This window comes from Pomacea canaliculata, linkage group LG10 (genome assembly GCF_003073045.1).
Source record: "Pomacea canaliculata isolate SZHN2017 linkage group LG10, ASM307304v1, whole genome shotgun sequence".
Lineage (NCBI taxonomy): Eukaryota > Metazoa > Mollusca > Gastropoda > Architaenioglossa > Ampullariidae > Pomacea > Pomacea canaliculata.
In genome coordinates this window covers 23,742,758-23,761,890 of record NC_037599.1, presented here as the reverse complement: position 1 = coordinate 23,761,890, position 19,133 = coordinate 23,742,758, and the positions used below count along the sequence as shown (strand labels likewise).

At 39.8% G+C, this 19,133-nt stretch overlaps 2 protein-coding genes across 3 annotated transcripts; both read right to left on the bottom strand.

Moving 5' to 3' along the window:
* Positions 1-1,150: 1,150 nt before the first annotated feature.
* On the bottom strand, positions 1,151-17,304 carry LOC112574060 (regucalcin-like). Of its 2 annotated transcripts, none has more exons than XM_025254875.1 (6): positions 17,245-17,304; positions 3,631-3,841; positions 3,202-3,381; positions 2,676-2,885; positions 2,197-2,340; positions 1,151-2,003 (listed from the first exon to the last, which is right to left on the bottom strand). In XM_025254875.1, exons 2-6 carry the CDS (start codon positions 3,794-3,796, stop codon positions 1,717-1,719), a joined length of 987 nt encoding a protein of 328 aa, XP_025110660.1. In that variant the 5' UTR covers positions 3,797-3,841; positions 17,245-17,304; the 3' UTR covers positions 1,151-1,716. The 2 variants fall into 2 exon arrangements, with proteins under 2 accessions (XP_025110660.1, XP_025110661.1); XM_025254876.1 differs by lacking the exon at positions 17,245-17,304 and adding an exon at positions 4,230-4,305 and having other exon boundaries at positions 3,631-3,920.
* LOC112573810 (regucalcin-like) lies at positions 14,710-17,249 on the bottom strand. Its single transcript, XM_025254415.1, has 5 exons — positions 17,034-17,249; positions 16,619-16,798; positions 16,114-16,308; positions 15,616-15,759; positions 14,710-15,422 (listed from the first exon to the last, which is right to left on the bottom strand). Exons 1-5 carry the CDS (start codon positions 17,197-17,199, stop codon positions 15,214-15,216), a joined length of 894 nt encoding a protein of 297 aa, XP_025110200.1. The 5' UTR covers positions 17,200-17,249; the 3' UTR covers positions 14,710-15,213.
* Positions 17,305-19,133: the final 1,829 nt, after the last annotated feature.

The following is a 19,133-nucleotide window of genomic DNA, read 5'->3' as shown; positions in this document are numbered from 1 at the left end:
AAGGACCATAACCTTTAGGACAGTAAAAATTGGCTACATGGCTCTCAGAAATAATTATAAATAAGTAATTAAGGGTTATGAAATGCTAAATATTTGTTGAAAAGTAAACAGAATAATCGGAATTAGGTTTGATTATTATGAGTAACACTAATGTGGAGTTTCCCGATTTATTGGAGTGTAGGACAAGGGACATAGTCCACGGCCACAGTCATGGTTAGACCATCGACACTATTTACATATCTATGGTTAAACAGACTCAGGGAATATATATTGATAATAAACATGAACATTTACATTTAAATATAGAAACATAGGCGTGTATGTATATGATCAGATAAATAGTTTCTTGATGTAGAAAGAAAGAAGGAAAATATATTTATGTACAGAGAGAGAGTAAGAAAAAACGAGGAGAAGGGAAGTCATCACACTGTGAACTATTATTGTTGATGATTTTATTGGTGTCATTTAGTTCAAAGAGGAAAAGTGCTTCCCCCTAAAGGCGATTTTACGCTGTAGAGTAAAGTGGAAAATGGGGAATGTGGGAGGGGGATGAGAATAACAGCCAGTAATGAAATGAAAATACAGCACGGACAGTTTGACTGGATGCAAAAGCGAATGGTAGAAAACGAAAGAGAGGAGAGACATGGTCCCGTTTCTTGTCTCTAAACACCAGACAGAGGAGTTCTGTACTTTTCTGGAGTTTGTGAAGAATGTATAACGGCAGCCGGCAAGCAGACAAATAAAGATCATATCTGGCTATTACTTGTATAATGAACCTTCTTGCTTTAATTTTAATGGAGATTGTCTCTAAGCTTTCAGACCTTGGGATTTATGTTTTGTTCAATTTATAAATTTATTAAATCATTGTAATTTATTAATTTGATTTTTTCCGATTTTGGTTAAGGATGCTTGGTGCCATAATTTTGTGAGAAATTATATAATTATCTTTTTTTGTTAATACTTGTTTCCTACTTGTTTAAGCATGTTTCAAAGGTGATGGAGTCTTTTAATTTGCTGAGAGCCGATGGGTCCTCAGTTTCCAGAATTTCTTAGACTACCCTCCTAATATTAATAATAAAGTCGGACTATAAATAGCAACAAAAGATAGAATCATTTTTGCTTTCGGAGGACAGACATAACAAGAACCAAGTATGTTTTTAAATACTTTATTAGAACATGAAAAGATGTTAACAGTCTACAACGTTGAAGACAAGAAATAATGTGTCAGAGTTGTACTTATTATATCAGATTGTGTTCTTGTGTGTGTGTGTTGGTTAGTGAGGGGGAGAGATTCAAGAACAAATAGAAAAAGAACAAAGACAGATAGTGTTTTGCTTGTGATTTCTAGTCTTTATAATGACATTTGTGTTTCATGTGTCAGTCATTTCTGTGTTGTCTCTTTATAGTATTTGACATGTTCTTCTCAAGTAGTAGGTTTTTTAAGTAAAGACTTCATTGAAATAATGCGTTTTATTGCACAATCACAATCAGAAGGAGCATAATATATGAATCAATAAATAATCGATTGCGTATAAAAGAATAATAAAAACCTAAATAGTGCAGTAAGTTATAAGGACTAAAAATTATGGAAGTTTAAATCATTCTATGCCAAAAACACACAATGATAAGTAGTCAAGCAGTCAGTACTAACCGACAACGGGAAATAGGATACTTAGCTCAAAACCTGTCCTTTTCTCATGGTTCATTAGGAATATTTTAGGTTTTATTTATTACAGCCACCCATGTTGTTATCTCAAGTTTTTTGGGGTACCTTCGAAAACTCGGGACTGGTCGGTCAACCCTCATATACGTAGGCTGCGCGACCTTTATACCCCGAGCCTGTAACCCTGAAAACGGATCCAGCCAGTGGTTCTTCTCGGAGGAAGTACTCCTCGGGTGACCTTGTCGTCCACTTGTGACGTACAACTCGTCGTGGTTGCGGCCTCCCCAGCACATGGATGTCACCTGGGTGACTGGGAACTTGAGCGTTTGAAGGTGTGTACCTGCACACACACACAAAATGTATAAACAAAACATGAGTAAAAGTTAACCCATTCCCTATATTTCTATTTCTCTTCTCAGTCTCCTAATCAAATCCTGTTTGTAGACATCTCTTCCAGAAGCATCGCTCGAAGCGTGAGTAGTGTTCACACAGACAAACGCGTCCAAATGACGAGAAGCTGAGTACACGTGTACCTGTCACGGGATCGAATCTACCAATCACTCCCCCGTCGTAGAAGGCCACCCACAGCTTCCCCTCCGTGTCGATGTTCATTCCATCCGGCACCCCTCCGATGTCAGGAGCGGCAGTGGCCATGTCAATGGCTGCTCTTTGGTTGCCTGGCAACAGAAAACAGGGAGTTACACCTGACATCCTCAGAAACTCACAGAATTATGCATTTAAAGTTTACTGCTTGATTAAACATCTCTCTGGCTTGCAAGAACGATGTTTATCTGCTCCTAATAAAACTAAGATTATAAAGTTCTACTTACTGTGATCTCATCACAACAAATACACTACTGCCCTAGTGCTCTTGCATGTTGAAAAGCGAGAACATAAACACATGACATGTCAGAATGAAGCAGCAAAAGACAATCCCGTTATCATAGGTAAGTCTTTAACGGGTCTTTCGGCACAAAAAGCTTTGTAGCAAACACAGTAAACAGAGACTCACTTATGTTTCCTCCTTCCAGATCGAAGTCGAAGGCGTAGAGTTTCCTTGCTGGAGAGTCGATGAAGAACATGGTTTGGTTGTCGTCTGTCCACGCCAAACCGTTAGAAAGGTAAAAGTTCGTGGCCTGCTTTCTAACGGTGCGGTCAAGGCCAAGGCTGTACAGCGACCCTTGTGGGGGCGCTGGTGGGTTGGGGTTAGAGCCCATGGTACCTGGTGAGACAAAATAAGTGTAAAAACTAATCAAAGACAGTGGACTTCTTCCGCAAAGAAATCTTAAGTATCGTCATCGTCATCATCGTCCAGTGTTTCCTTTGTCCATTTTCTTTTTCTTGTACTTCTTGATTATTTTCCTTCTTTTATATAAAGGAACTTAGACCAAGCAGTGCAAAAATAAATAAATAAAAAATTTTAAAAAACTAAAAGAAAGAAAGAAAGAAAGAAAGCAAAATGCGCGCGCGCGCGCGCACACACACACACACCAAAAAAGTTGCCGCCCGCAGGAACTAAGGGTTAACAAGAAACTCACCTGCCCACAGACGGCCCTTGGCATCGCACTTGCCGTCGTTGAAGCGGTTGTTGGTGCCCTGATCCACCTCGACGATTTTTGTCACGGTCTGTGAGTCCCAGTCAAGCTGGGAGATCGTCCGGCCCAGTCCCACCATCAGCCCTCCCTGGCGCCGGGGGATAACGAAGGTAACGTTGTCGTCTAGTTTTGGACAGAGCAGTGACATCTGGTGTCAAGCGACACATGCTACCTGTCAAAAACTGTACTCTCCCACCAACAAGTTGTTCTACTGCTAAATTTATAATAACAGTGATGATGATGATGATGATGATGATGATGATGATGATGATGATGATGATGATGATGGTAATGGTGGTGGTGGTGGTGGTGGTGGTGGTGGTGGTGGTGGTGGTCGTCGTCGTCGTCGTCGTCGTCGTCGTAAGAACTCACCGAGGGTGACTTTGGTGTCCTCCTTGGTGACCGGGTTCCAGCGGTGTACCTCGTGACCTGTGAGGTCAACGTACAGCAGCGTCTGAGTGTCCTCATCCCAGTGAGGACCCTCTGCCAAATGCTTGGCGCCGTTCCTGATGGCTACTTCCACCCTTAAAGACAACATTCTTCCCTCTCGGTTGCGATCTCAGAAGCTTTGAATTCCTGCTGTCTAGTTGCTAGTCGCTCGGTAGCCAGAGATACAAACAAACTTTTGTTTACGCTTTCGCTCCGAATGCGGGTTACTCTGACTGCACAGATAAATATTTATTTTTCGCTTCAGCCAAGCAGTTTATTTAAAAACACACAGAACATTGGTTACAAACACGGGAGAAAATTAAGATCATCTTTTAATGTCGCTAACCTCGAGATCTTCGAACAAGTTTTCATTTTAACTAAATCACTCTCTGAAACATAAAAAGTTATTGTACAATATACATAGTTATTATTATATTATGTTCAGAATGGCTAGCATTAAAAATGATCGAATCCTTCATTTGAAGAAAAACTACGATGTTTCTTTACTCCTATCCATTCTTTAAGCACTTATTCAGATATACCTGATTATGTTCCGCCACCCGAGTGTCGTCAGCTTTCACGCAGCCTTGATTCTGAAATTTATAGCCCACCTTCAAAGGGTAATCTATGTATGTCGAAGTCAGTTGTTCAGATCACGTCAGCAAGTCACAGGTGATATTGTTTTCACCTACCTGTGTCTTTAAAACAAAAGGACTTCATCTGACAAGAAGGGGCACGCTTGTGTGTGTGTGTGTGTGTGTGCGCGCGCGCGCGCGCGCTTTTGTGTGTGTGCGTGTGTGAGGGGGAGAGAGAGAGAGATCGAGGGTGAGATACTTCAGCAAGGTGTACAACATGCTTCCCATCTGTCTTCTGGTTTCGTTCATCTAAAGTATTTCAAGCTACATTACACAGAGCTTCAGGCTGACTGAAAGGACAGAAGAACATCAATGTGGCCTCTTCATGTTGTACGAGTCGTCGTCGGGTGTAATCTCCGTTGGTGACGGCATCTTTATTTCTGTTTCTGATTCGAGCCTGATATATGTAGTTCATCACCTGAAATAGTTTGAACAGGTGCTTGTGTCTGTTGGTAAGAGGAATTTTCGGTCCGAAATTCTTGAGTTTAGTTGATTTGCCAGTTGTTATTTCTTCATTTGTTTATAGTCATTTCATGAATTATAACTTATTAACTTATACAGGTAGTCCTCGACTTACGACGGGGATCCGTTCTTAACGTGGCGTCGTAAACCGAATTTCGACGTAAGTCGGATCATACGTTCATACAGTACTGTACCATAATAACAGTACAGTACTGCAAACACTTAGCCTATCCAAACACCTATCCTAACACAGTGCCCTACATAATTATCAATAAACATAAGTACAGTAAAATAGTTTGCCGTACAGTACGCTTTGTTATCACTGTCGCTTTCATAGGAGCAGATCCTGTCACGTGTTCAAGGATGCGATCTTTATCCTTGATAATCGTAGCGACAGTCTAACGACTAAGTCCTAAAGACATGCCAATTTCTGTTGCTGTTTCCCCTTCTCAGATTGCCTTATGATATCCACTTTCACCTCCATGGTGATGACCTTCCTTTTCTTTGATGCACTGACCTCGTAAGTCGGAATGAGCGTCGTAACCACGAAACGACGTAACTCGAGACCGTCGTAACCCGAGGACTACCTGTACTCATGTTTTCACATCAGCCCTCACACATTTACACTTAGTCTCTCTCTCTCTATCTCACACACATTCACCTTCACAAACCCATTACATTAGCCTTTCCCTTTTTCTTTTTCTTACACACAAAAGTTTGAATAGTAAAGGCAATAAATAATTTTTTTCATTTTATTAATAACAGATTGCTGCTGACATTTTATTACTTTTCATTAGTGATCATACATTAGAGAAACGAACCTATTCAGACAATTCCTGATAATATTTACCCACTTTGTAATCCCCACCCCCAACATAAAATATTTTAGCTTTATTTGGATTTTGTTTACTCCGTTATGTTTGTGGAGTTAAACCGGACCTGTCATGCTGTAAATAAAGGTAGTATGTGGTTTTCAATATACAACACAGGTTACGTTCTCAGTATTTAGAAAACACGGACTTTAGAACATGGGGACCTTATATAATTTGGGAAAAAATTAAAAAAGCAAAAATAAAATTTTCGAACAAAAAACAACAACAAAACCAAACAAAAACGAAAACAACAAAACCAAACAAAAAAAAAAAAACAAACAAAAGAAAGCAATATGCACAGATCCCAGACTACAGATGCAAGCCCGCAAGCGAGCACGTGCAGGATGGGGGGGATAGGAGGGTTATGACACCCAGAGAATTTAATAGCAGTTGTCTACCTTTACCAGTAGTGAATTACAGACTCACGTGTCGGTGACGTCCCCTACACAGTGTCTAGCTCGGGGTTTGACCCCACACCCACTGAGTCAGCAATGGTACATCGTGAAGTGAGATGGTGATGGGGATGATTACCTGTCGGATGTTAATCACAGATGATAAGCTCTCGACTGTTTCCAGGGACACAACCATGGTGTTAATAATCGCTGAAGATCGGATCAGGGCTGCACTTTTGGCTAAAGACAAATACAGTCAAATCTCGCTACTATGCCACCTACCGGGAACCGGGACTGAGCAAAAGTGGCATAGTAGCGAGGGTTTGTAAAAACGGCTTTATTTGTGCAAGTTACCCGTCAGTCCAAAGCTCTCAAGAAGTGTCGGCTGGCGCTAGCTGTCTCCTCTCATTCTCCCCCTCACCTCTTCATCCTCCACCCCTCCCAGCCACATCCACGCACCTGCATCCTGTCGCTAGTCGACCCCCTCCCGCTCTCCCTCTGTCACGTGGCCGTCACCCGGCCAGCGACCACCACCCCCTATCGCCACCCTCCACCCTCCCTGTGTGCGTGCTAGGTTCCGTCCACCTAACTGCAATGTCCCACACTACCGTACAGTATAATAATCGAGCACTGCGTGGAATTTCACAACTTGTGCCTTTTAACAATCACAAAAAAGTGGCATAGTAGCGAGAGTAGGGGTGGCATAGTAAATTTATTTTACATTGAATTTATAGTCGGGACCGAGCAAAAGTGGCATAGTACCGAGAGTGGCATAGTAGCGAGATTTGACTGTACTACGCCACCTTCTCTCTCTCTCCAAAAGTGAACCATTTATAAACAAAAATATTGCACGTTAAAGCTCAGTTCTCTTTTTTAACTGCAACTTTAAAACATAAACTTACATATTACCAATAAATGTTTGTCGTGCTCTGCCTCGGGACGGACACTCCCATCACACATGCAGCCCAAACATTTCGCAGTCATACGGAAAGTCAGGCGACAATGCCACTCGATTTGTAAAGAAACTTTTTAATGACAAATTAACACGTATAGCGTGTGAAATTCCTTACTTTCACACTAAAGCAGATTTTTACCCGTTGCCCTGCCTACAGACAACACCTAGCGTGTCTGTCACGTGATTAAGACTAGTGGACTGTAACGGTTCACTTTGCGTGATGGAATGTTTGGCGGAAAAATAAATAAATAAAAATAAAACTTTAAAGCCAGCCTTTCCTTTGAAGGCAGCCGCCGCTGACGGTCTCTAGCGACTCCATCAGACATGTCAGCTTGTTATTTGTTATCTTTGTATCTTGTTTGTGTTAGAATATTACAAACTGCCAATTTCTAAAGCTGTTGTACTTCATAAATTAAATTTCAATCAAATTAACCTAAGCTCAATAGAAAAAAAGAAAGTAAGTGCACTTCACACTTTGGAAGACGGGCCGGTCGTAAGATATCCGAGGACAATACTTTGCCCACACCTGAGTTGAACACAATAGGATGTAGGGCTATATGAGCTAATAATGTCAGTATTATAACAATAGTCTCCTTTGTTAACTACTTCACAACAAACGTTCATTCGATATCACAACACGAAAACCGCTGTCGTTAATCAAAACTATTAAAATGGAAAACATCCAAGCAAGAAAATGGACGTAGAAGCAAATGCTATAAAAACATAAACACGTGAGTGTTTATGAAACGAACTGTTAGTTAAAATTTTGCGGCAGTCTACTGCTTTGCTCTTGGAAAGGATCAGATGAAAATCTTGGCACTCGCTGTCGTCTCCGACAGTAACCATGAGCACTCCGGACCGCCTTAAGGTAATTGTATTCATGTTTTGGCCTTAAACCCACATTTTCTTTAAATTAATCTGTACAGCTTAAGTTTCCCTCCATGCAGTCAGCAACTACTTTTTGAAAAAGTTCGACAACACTTTTCAACCAGTTCTAGAAAATTAATATCCTTCACTATCGTGAAATCTTGTTATATTTATTTAATAATTATTGAACACCTTGACAAGAAGAGATTAATTATATTGAAATGTTAAAGTCTTCTGACATTTATTGTCACTGGCAACAAAAGCGGAACCTGCCGATTACCTGTTTGTCATGACGTCACTCACGTGCAGGGATGGGGAGTAGCTGTAGCCTAGCTACAGCTACTGTAGCCGGCTACAAATTTTGTAGCTTGTAGCTTAGCCGGCTACAAATTTAAAAAAAGTAGCTTGTAGCCGTAGCTACATTTTAGAAAGTAGCTGTAGCTTGGCTACATGTTGGCTACTTTCACGACTGTAGCACTCTAGTAGTGTACAAAGTATAATGTCTTTGGGTTGTAGATTTGCATCTATATTCCAGAATGTTCAGCACGGCAGCAATGTAAAAGATAGAATGTCTTTGTGCGAGGGAGGAAATGATGTTCAACAATGTAGCGATGTTCAAAAATGTCTTTATTGCGACGAAATAGAATGTCTGTGCTAGAATGTTCGAGGGGAGGAGAATAAATAGCAGGGCTGATAGTGGTGTGGGACCTCTTTGTGAATTGGAGAGAGAGAGAAGTTAGGCCAGCTGCTGAGAAAAAGATACTGAATTAAAGAAACTTCAGTGTGGAATTCAATCTCTGTGTTATTTCTGGTACGACAGCACTCTACGTAGCCATTTGAAGTGTTGGTTACACGACCATTCGTCGACAGCGTGTCAGCAAGACGACGACAGCCACTGCTGTCACTGCTCGGTGTCTTGACAGCCAGACACCACGTGTCTCGCACGCTCAGTAACCGGAAGTACCGGGTCGTCCATGTGCGCGGAGCGATTTGAAAAACGAAGATGGACGTACCATCAATTTCCAGCCTTATTTGAAATTTTTTACATTTTGCGAAGCCACAAAATGTGGGTATAGTTTCAAATGCAAGAATTGTTGAGAGATTGTTCAGTCTGGCAGGACTTATCATGACAAAAGCTGCGAACTAGGGTGACAGACAGCAACTTCGAGGCCAAAGTTCTGCTCAAATTCAATTCCATGAAGGACTAAAAGAATGTAGATTTGTTTTAAGGTTACCGGTACACTCCAAAAATTAAAAATCCATATTTTAAATATCTTTAAGGGTTTTTAAATATAGAGTAACAAATAACATAAATATAGCACTTTCAAAACTGTTTTGAGTACCTAAAGTGAAATATTGTGACTTTAATCAACGATTTTGTTTCAAAACGTACAATCATTTAAAAAAAACAAATTTACACAATACCATAAGTCATATACCAAAGGTTTTGGATTTTTTGTAAACTAGAGGCACTGATAAGAAAACTGATGCATAAGGCGTTTTGATATCTCAAGATTTCTAGGAGATTTAAAAAATCAGACATGGTACCCCCCGACTCAGTGTGAATGTGGCAATTAAATATTTAGAAAATATTTAGAAAAATGTTAATTTTATCAAAAGTAATGTCTATACAGTCAAATCTCCCTACTATGCCACCCCTCTACTATGCCACTCTCGGTATTATGCCACTTTTGCTCGGTCCCGACTATAAATTCAATGTAAAAAAAAAATTACTATGCCACCCCTACTCTCGCTACTATGCCACTTTTTTGTGACTGTTAAAAGACACAAGTTGTAAAATTCCGCGCAGTGCTCGATTATTATACTGTATGGTAGTGTGTGACATCGCAGTTAGGTGGGATGGAACATAGCACGCACACAGGGAGGGTGGAGGCTGGCAATGTGGGGGGGGGGATGGTCGCTAGCCGGGTGACAGCCACGTGACAGAGGGAAGGTGTGAGGGTCGACTAGCGACAGGATGCAGGTGCGCGATGTGTTGGAAGGGGTGGAGGATGAAGAGGTGAGGGGAGAATGAGAGGAGACAGCTAGCGAAGCGACGATTCTTGAGAGCTTTGGACCAGACCTGGGCAAAGGACTCCTGCAGTCTCTGACCGGCCCGCCCGCCGTATATATACTATATATACAGTATTAGGTAAAACTGAGTTAACTATATTAGTCCGGCCCTCTAAAACCATCCCAATTTCTCATGCGGCCCCTTGGGAAAATTAATTGCCCACCCCTGCTTTGGACTGACGGGTAACTTGAGCAAATAAAGCCGTTTTTACGAACCCTCTCTACTATGCCACTCTCGCTACTATGCCACTTTTGCTCGGTCCCGGTAGGTGGCATAGTAGGGAGATTTGACTGTACCATATTCTCAAATGCATCACTTTGTAGCTTATGCATTTCTAAACAAAATTGCAAAATTTTACTGCTGAAGCACAAGCCAATCTTGAGAAATATGTTTTTATAGTTTAGGACTGGATGTCAAAAACGACAAACAGAGAAATTCAAGCTTAAAGATTTAAAATAAATATATCTTGTATCAGATCATTTTTGAAAAATATATTTCAGTGTTTATATGCTACATTTGACATCCTACTATATAATTAAAGTCTATTCTAGTATGCCAGGACTATACTTTTCACCCTATCAGCTTTTGGAAACAGTTTGTGTTCCTTTCTTTGTTTTCAGTGTCAGTGTTAGAAAAAAAATGCCTTATGATCTGCTTGCCTAAATTAGATTAAGCAGTGTTTTACTTATATTCCATGCAAACTCATTTATTTCAATGGTCTGTTGTTCATTGTCACAGTATTGATAAGAGGTTGACATTTTTCATCACCACATAACCTAACTTATTGAAAATTCCACCAGGTACCTGATACTTAAGCATCTGTTTAGTTTTCATTTCTAAGTAATAGGGAACAAATAGTTATAGAAAACAAATGTTTATCGGAAAACTTATATAATTTCTTTTGTCACTAAAAACAGGATGAGGAAAAAGATCCAGAAATGTTTAATATAATCGTAAAATACGTGTACTTATTGTGTGAAAAAGGCCGGGGAGGAAGGGGGCAAGGAATGAATGAAAGCATTTATGGATTCACTAAATAAAATTGTCGGTATATATCGCAGTTCTCCGTTTCTTATTATAATAAAAACTTTGTAAAGCAAGTAATAGTGTTTTGTGTGTTTGATGTTTGTGTATGTTGCTACAGCCAGCTGGCTACAGCTAACTTGTTATAACATCACGCTTTTAAAAGTAGCCAAAAGAAGCTGGCTACATTTTAAAAGTAGCCCAAAGAAACTGGCTACTTTTTTGCAAAATTGTAGCTGTAGTGTAGCCGGCTACATTTTGAAAAAAAGTAGCTGTAGCCTAGCCGGCTACAAATTAAAAGTAGCTTGCCCATCCCTGCTCACGTGGAGCGGAAGTTCCCTTTGTTCCCCTTTGTACTCGTCCTCTACTCCCCTAGCGTCCACAACTGGTCTCGACTACAAGTCTCTTGGAGTTGAAGAAATTTGAAAAGATGTCGGCCGTCGACCGAATACTCAGCACGGACGTCGTGCCTAGAAGTGTCCTGAGATGTTCTTCTTTGCTTAACTTTATATCTATATATACACACCCACACTCCTGACTTAGAAGACTAAAGAATCAATCACACACTTCTTGCCCTGACCAGGATTCGATATATCATAAAGTACCACTGTCCTACAAACTGTTAAAGATATCAGGCAACTGTTCTGATGTCATACAAATAACTTATAAAAATGTAACCCTGAACTTTATTACTCAGGACAAACCAAAAGTTGTAAAAAGAGAAATTCATTGACGGCGGTCTAATGGTCAGGCGAGTAGGAGGTTTGCCATCACTGACGAGAACCCACAAGCACACGGACCGCCTTACGGGTATTGAGAACGAGGACCTTATAAAGGACAAATAAATATTTGTTGTGTTATGTAACGTTTCACTTTATCCATACAGTCAGCGACTGAATTTACACACTAAAATCTCTTCCGTCAGCAAAGAGTCGAAATATTCAAACTTTAGCATCCTTATGCTTAAAACTGATGAAAAATGATTTTCGATATCTTGATAAAATTCCATGAAAAATTGTCATTATGACTTGTAAACTAAACAAATGTATGATCGCCCTTTAGCCATTGATCTGACTTTCCCGATTGACTATAATTGTACAAGTCTTGCACGCGACAGTTTATTTTTAAACCTTACAAACCCAATGGTCACCAACAGCAACGACTGCCGTCTTCTTCAAACATTCTTCAGTAGTCTGTTCCACTTTGTTGTTATTTCTCCAGTAGTCTGTGCGGTTGGTTTGTCTGTATGCCGCATGTATTCGACAACTAGAACGAACAAACATGAAAAGTTTCTGTGTAGGTTCTTCGGAAATTCACCAGGAACTACTATTTGAGATGAGGTATGAAATAATAATTATCTTAATTAACAATTCAACGAAACACTAAATCGGAGAGAAGGAATGATAAATGTTGCAGAAGGAAAAAGAAGAATAAACTATAAATCGTTGGTTCAACATCGCAGAAAAAGAGGTGATGGTATAATTATTATCACGTGACTTATTTAGCAGCAACAAACATACCCATGTATGATACCTCTTTTCGAAAAACAAATGTTCCTCGTCCTGTATCCAAGGTATCCAAGCTTTTCAGTGACAAGTGCAGTTAGCAAAGGAAGCATTTAAACTACAAAACCAATGTTCACAGGAAATAACGAATTACTGCAGATAATTATTATAAATTTTTGTGTAGGTTGTCGGTGACGCAGCAGAAGAAATAACATTGAAAAAAAAATAACAAAAGAATGTTTCTTATTTTAAATCAGGTAAAAAGAGAATTTTCGAACGGCAGTCTAGGTTGTCGCCAGGTGACAGGTTGAGCAGCACCGGGTACTGCTGTCGTTTCCGACTATAACCACCCGACTGTCGGACCGCCTTACATATTGACAGTTTATCTACAATTATAAACACTGTAATAGGCCTATCAAGCTGTGCTAAGGTGCTTTATTTGTTCATACCATTCAAAACTAAATTTCTAAATAAATAAACAAACAAGGATCATAACTTTAGGATAGTAAAAATTGGCTACATGGCTCTCAGAAATCATTATAAATAAGTAATTAAGTGTTATGAAATGCTAAATATTTGTTGAAAGTAAACAGAATAATCGGAATTAGGTTTGATTATTATGAGTAACGCTAATGTGGAGTTTCCCGATTTATTGGAGTGTAGAACAAGGGACAATATCCACGGCCACAGTCATGGTTAGACCATCGACACTATTTACATATCAATGGTTAGACAGAGACTAGGGGAATATATATCGATAATAGACATGAACATTTACATTTAAATATAGAAACATAGGCATGAAGGTATATGATCAGATAAATACAGTGTTCCCTCGCTACTTCGCGGTTCACATATCGCGGATTCACTACTTCGCGGTTTTTTTGAGTTAAGTATCGATCGATATTTTCGTGCTGGGAATTATCATTCTACAAAATACCATAGATACTTCAACAGGAAAAAGACGAAAAATGAAGCTGTATTAGTATTTCTATTAAAATACCATAATTATTTTGTAGATAGAAAGAAATAAATAATTGTGTAACAGAAATCCATTGCTATGCGTAAGCGACGAGCCATGATTGTTATCTCCCATCTCGCAGCCAGTTCGCATAAGTTTTTTGGGGTTTCTCTGAGTACAGTTATAATTTTTTTACACTAATTTGTTATTGTACTGTATTAATACCATGATTAATATATTACTTTACACTCACATGATATTGTTTTACATGTATATATTATTATTGCGTGTATGTCCCTACTTCGCGGAAATTCGTTTATCGCGGCTGATCATAGCACCTATTCCCCGCGATAAACGAGGGAACACTGTAGTTTCTTGATGTAGAAAGAAAGAAGGAAAATATATTTATGTATAGAGAGAGGGAGAAAAAACGAGAAGGAAAGTCACCACAATCTGAACTATTAGTGTTGATGATTTTATTGTTGTCGTTTAGTTTAAAGAGGAAAAGTGCTTCCCCCTAAAGGCGATTTTACACTGTAGAGGAAGTGGAAAATGGGGAATGTGGGAGGGGGATGAGAATAACAGCCAGTAATGAAATGAAAATACAGCACGGACAATTTGACTGGATGCAAAAACGAATAGTAGAATTGAGGAGAGGAGAGACATGGTCCCGTTTCCTGTCTCTAAACACCAGACAGAGAAGTTCTGTACTTTCTGGAATTTGTGAAGAATGTATAAGGGGCAGCCGGCAAGCAAACAAATAAAGATCATATCCTGGCTATTACTTGTATAATGAACCTTCTTGCTTTAATTTTAATGGAGATTGTCTTTAAGCTTTAGACCTTGGGATTTATGTTTTGTTCAATTTATAAATTTATTAAATCATTGTAATTTATTAATTTTTTTTTTTTCGATTTTGGTTGAGGATGCTTGGTGCCATAATTTTGTGAGAAATTATATAATTATCTTTTTTTTATTAATATTTGTTTCAGACTTGTTTAAGCATGTTTGAAAGGTGGTGGCGTCTTTTAATTTGCTGAGAGCCGATGTGACCTCTGTTTCCAGAATTTCTTAGACTACCCTCCTAATATTAATAATAAAGTCGGACTTTAAGTAGCAACAAAAAATAGAATCATTTTTGCTTTCGAAGAACAGACATAACAAGAACCAAGTATGTTTTTAAACACTTTATTAGAACATGAAAAGATGTTAACAGTCTACAACGTTGAAGACAAGAAATAATGTGTCAGAGTTGTACTTATTGTATCAGATTGTGTTCTTGTGTGTGTGTGTTGGTTAGTGAGGGGGAGAGATTCAAGAACAAATAGAAAAAAAAAGAAAGACAGATAGTGTTTTACTTGTGATTTCTAGTCTTTATAATGACATTTGTGTTTCATGTGTCAGTCATTTCTGTGTTGTCTATTTATACTGTTTGACATGTTCTCTCAAATAGTAGGTTTTTCAATTAAAGACTTCATTGAAATAATGCTTTTTATTGCACAATCACATTCAGAAGGAGCATAATCTATGAATCAATAAATAATCGATTGCGTATAAAAGAATAATAAAAACCTAAATAGTGCAGTAAGTTATAAGTACTAAAAATTATGGAAGTTTAAATCGTTCTATGCCAACTGACAACGGGAAATAGGATATGTAGCTCAAAAATTGTCCTTTTCTCATGATTCATCAGGAATATTATAGGTTTTATTTATTACAGCCACCCATGTTGTGAGGTTCAGGTTTATTGGGGTAGCTTCGAAAACTCGGGACTGGTCGGTCAACCCTCATATACGTGGGCTGCGCGACCTTTATACCCCGAACCTGTAACCCTGAAAACGGATCCAGCCAGTGGTTCTTTTTGGACGAAGTACTCCTCGGGGTGACCTTGTCGTCCACTTGTGACGTACAACTCGTCGTGGTTGCGACCTCCCCAGCACATGGATGTCACCTGGGTGACTGGGAACTTGAGCGTTTGAAGGTGCTTACCTGCACACACACACACACTGTATAAATAAAATAATAGTAAAAGTTAACCCATTCCCTATATTTCTATTTCTCTTCTCAGTCTCCTAATCAAATCCTGTTTGTAGAAATCTCTTCCAGAAGCATCGCTCGAAGCGTGAGTAGTGCTCACACAGACAAACGCGTCCAAATGACGAGAAGCTGAGTACACGTGTACCTGTCACGGGATCGAATCTACCAATCACTCCCCCGTCGTAGAAGGCCACCCACAGCTTCCCCTCCATGTCGATGTTCATTCCATCCGGCACCCCTCCGATGTCAGGAGCGGCAGTGGCCATGTCAATGGCGACTCTTTTCTTGCCTGGCAACAGAAAACAGGGAGTTACACCTGGCATCCTCAGAAACGTACGGAATCATTAAACATTTAAAGTTTACTGCTTGATTAAGCATCTCTTTGGCTTGCAAGAACGATGTTCATCTACTCCTAATAAAACTAAGATTGTAAAGTTCTCCTTATTGTGAGGCTGTGATCTCATCACAACAAATACACAACTGCCCTAGTGCTCTTGCATGTTGAAAAGCCAGAAAATAAACACATGACATGTCAGAAGGAAGCAGCAAAAGACAATCCCGTTATCATCGGTCTGTCTTTTAAAAGTTAACGGGTCTTTAGGCACAAAAAGCTTTGTAGCAAACACAGTAAACAAACACTCACTTATGTTTCCTCCTTCCAGATCGAAGTCGAAGGCGTAGACTTTTCTTACTGGAGAGTCGACGAAGAACATGGTTCGGTTGTCGTCTGTCCACGCCAAACCGTTAGAAAGGTGAAAGTTCGTGGCCTGCTTTCTAACTGTGCGGTGAAGGTCAAGGCTGTACAGCGACCCTTGAGGGGCGCTGGTGGGTTGGGGTTAGAGCCCATGGTACCTGGTGAGATAAAAAAGTGTTAAAACTACTCCAAGACAGTGGACTTCTTCCGGAAAGAAATCTGAAGTCTCGTCATCGTCATCATCGTCCAGTGTTTCCTTTGTCCATTTTCTTTTTCTTGTACTTCCTAACTATTTTCCGTCTTTTATGAAAAAGAAATGAGACCAAGGCAGTGCAAAAATAAATAAATGAATAAAAAATACAAAAAAAAAAAAAAAAAAAGAAAGCAACATACACACACACACACCAAAAAATGTTGCCGCCTGCAGGAACTAAGGGGTTAATAAGACGCTCACCTGCCCACAGACGGCCTTTGGCATCGCACTTGCCGTCGTTGAAGCGGTTGTTGGTGCCCTGATCCACCTCGACGATTTTTGTCACGGCGTGTGAGCTCCAGTTAAGCTGGGAGATCGTCCGGCCCAGTCCCACCATCAGCCCTCCCTGCTTCCGTGGGATAACGAAGGTAACGTTGTCGTCTAGTTTTGGACAGAGCAGCGACATCTGGCGTCAACGACACGAGTTGTGACATGCTATCTGTCAAGAACTTTACCGCCCCTTCCAACAAATTGTTCTACTGCTAAATTTAACAGTGATGATGATGATGATTGATGATGATGATGATGATGATGATCTTCTTTGTCGTCGTCGTCGTCGTCTCGTCGTCGTCTCGTCGTCGTCGTCGTCGTCGTCGTCGTCGTCGTAAGAACTCACTGAGGGTGACTTTGGTGTTCTGCTTGGTCACCGGGTTCCATCGGTGTACCTCGTGACCTGTGAGGTCAACGTACAGCAGCGTCTGAGTGACATCATCCCAGTGAGGACCCTCTGCCAAATGCTTGGCGCCGTTCCTGATGGCTACTTCCACCCTTAAAGACAACATTCTTCCCTCTTGGTTGCGATCTCAGAAGCTTTGAATTCCTGCTGCTTCGTCCGACACGATGTCGCTGTCTAGTTGCTAGCCGCTCGGTAGCCAGAGATACAAACAAACTTTTGTTTACACTTTCGCTCCAAGTGCTGTTTACTCTGACTGTACAAATAAATATTTATTTTTTTTGTTTCAGCAAAGCAGTTTATTTAAACACACATACAACATTGCTTACAAAAACAGGAGAAAATTAAGATCATCTTTTAATGTCGCCAACCTCGAGATCTTCGAACAAGTTTTCATTTTAACTAAATCATTGTCTGGAACATAGAAAGTTATTGTACAATATGTATAGTTCTTATACTATGTACAGAATGGCTTCTATTAAAAATGATCGAATCCTTCATTCGAAGAAAAACTACGATTTTTCTTTACTCCTATCCATTCCATAAGCACTTATTCAGATATACCTGATTATGTTCCGCCACAGAGTTTTCGTCCGCTTTCATGCAGCATTGATTCTGAAATTTATAGCCCACCTTCAAAGGGTAATCTATGTATGTCGAAGTCAGTTGTTCAGATCACGTCAGCAAGTCACAGGTGATGTTGTTTTCATCTACCTGTATTTTCAAATCAAAAGGACTTCATCTGACAAGAAGGGGCGCGCGCTTTTGTGTGTGTGCGTGTGTGAGGGGGAGAGAGAGAGAGATCGAGGGTAAGTGCTTTATAAACACAACTGACCAGGTCATATACTTCAGCAAGGTGTACAACATGCTTCCCATCTGTCTTCTGGTTTCGTTCATCTAAAGTATTTCAAGCTACATTACACAGAGCTTCAGGCTGACTGAAAGGACAGAAGAACATCAATGTGGCCTCTTCATGTTGTACGAGTCGTCGGGTGTAATCTCCGTTGGTGACGGCATCCTTATTTCTGTTTCTGATTCGAGCCTGATATATGTAGTTCATCGGTTAATGGCATGGTTCACGACATACCTGAAATAGTTTGAACAGGTGCTTGTGTCTGTTGGTAAGAGGAATTTTCGGTCCGCAATTCTTGAGTTTAGTTGATTTGCCAGTTGTTATTTCTTCATTTGTTTATAGTCAATTCATGAATTATAACTTATTAACTTACACTCATTTTTTCACATCAGCCCTCACACATTTACACTTAGTCTCTCTCTCTATCTCTCACACACATTCACCTTTACAAACCCATTCCATTAGCCTTTCCCTTTTTCTTTTCTTGCACACACCAAAGTTTGTTTGAATAGTACAGTCAATAAATAATCTGGTCTTCATTTTATTATTAACAGATAGCTGCTGACGTTTTATTACTTTTCATTATGCTAACACATTAGAGAAACGAACCTACTCAGACAATTCCTGATAATATTTACCAACTTTGTTATCCACCCCCCCCCCTCTTAACATAAAATATTTTAGCTTCATTTGGATTTTGTTTTCTCCTTATGTTTGTGGGGTTATACCGGACATGTCATGCTGTAAATAAAGGCAGTATGTGGGTTTTCAGTATACAACAACACAGGTTATGTTCTCAGTATTTAGAAAACATGGACTTTAGAACATGGGGACCTTATATAATTTGGGAAAAAGTAAAAAAAAGCAAAAATAAAATTTACAGACAAAAAACAAACCAAAAAAAAAACAAAAAAAAAAAAAATTCAAACAAAAAACAATAACAAAAAAAAAACCAACAACAACAAAAAACAAAACAAAACAATATGCATAGATCCCAGACTACGGACGCAAGCCGGCAAGCGAGCACGTGCGGGATGGGGAGGGGGATAGGAGGGTTATGACACCCATAGAATTTAATGGCAGTTGTCTACCTCATTTACCAGTAGTGATTTACCAGACCCCACATGTCGCGACAAAGCGCGGTGACGTCCCCTACACCAGTGCCGATAGCTCGGGTGACCCACACCACT

Excerpts from the sequence above, each read along its gene's own strand:
- LOC112574060 (XM_025254875.1), bottom strand. The coding sequence starts at position 3,796 with ATGTTGTCTTTAAGGGTGGAAGTAGCCATCAGGAACGGCGCCAAGCAT. Across the intron at positions 2,886-3,201 it reads CAAGGGCCGTCTGTGGGCAG|GTACCATGGGCTCTAACCCC; the intron begins GTGAGTTTCTTG and ends TTGTCTCACCAG. Across the intron at positions 2,004-2,196 it reads TAGATTCGATCCCGTGACAG|GTACACACCTTCAAACGCTC; the intron begins GTACACGTGTAC and ends GTGTGTGTGCAG.
- LOC112573810 (XM_025254415.1), bottom strand. The coding sequence starts at position 17,199 with ATGTTGTCTTTAAGGGTGGAAGTAGCCATCAGGAACGGCGCCAAGCAT. Across the intron at positions 16,799-17,033 it reads GAACACCAAAGTCACCCTCA|ACGACAACGTTACCTTCGTT; the intron begins GTGAGTTCTTAC and ends GTCCAAAACTAG. Across the intron at positions 15,760-16,113 it reads TCTGGAAGGAGGAAACATAA|GCAAGAAAAGAGTCGCCATT; the intron begins GTGAGTGTTTGT and ends TTCTGTTGCCAG.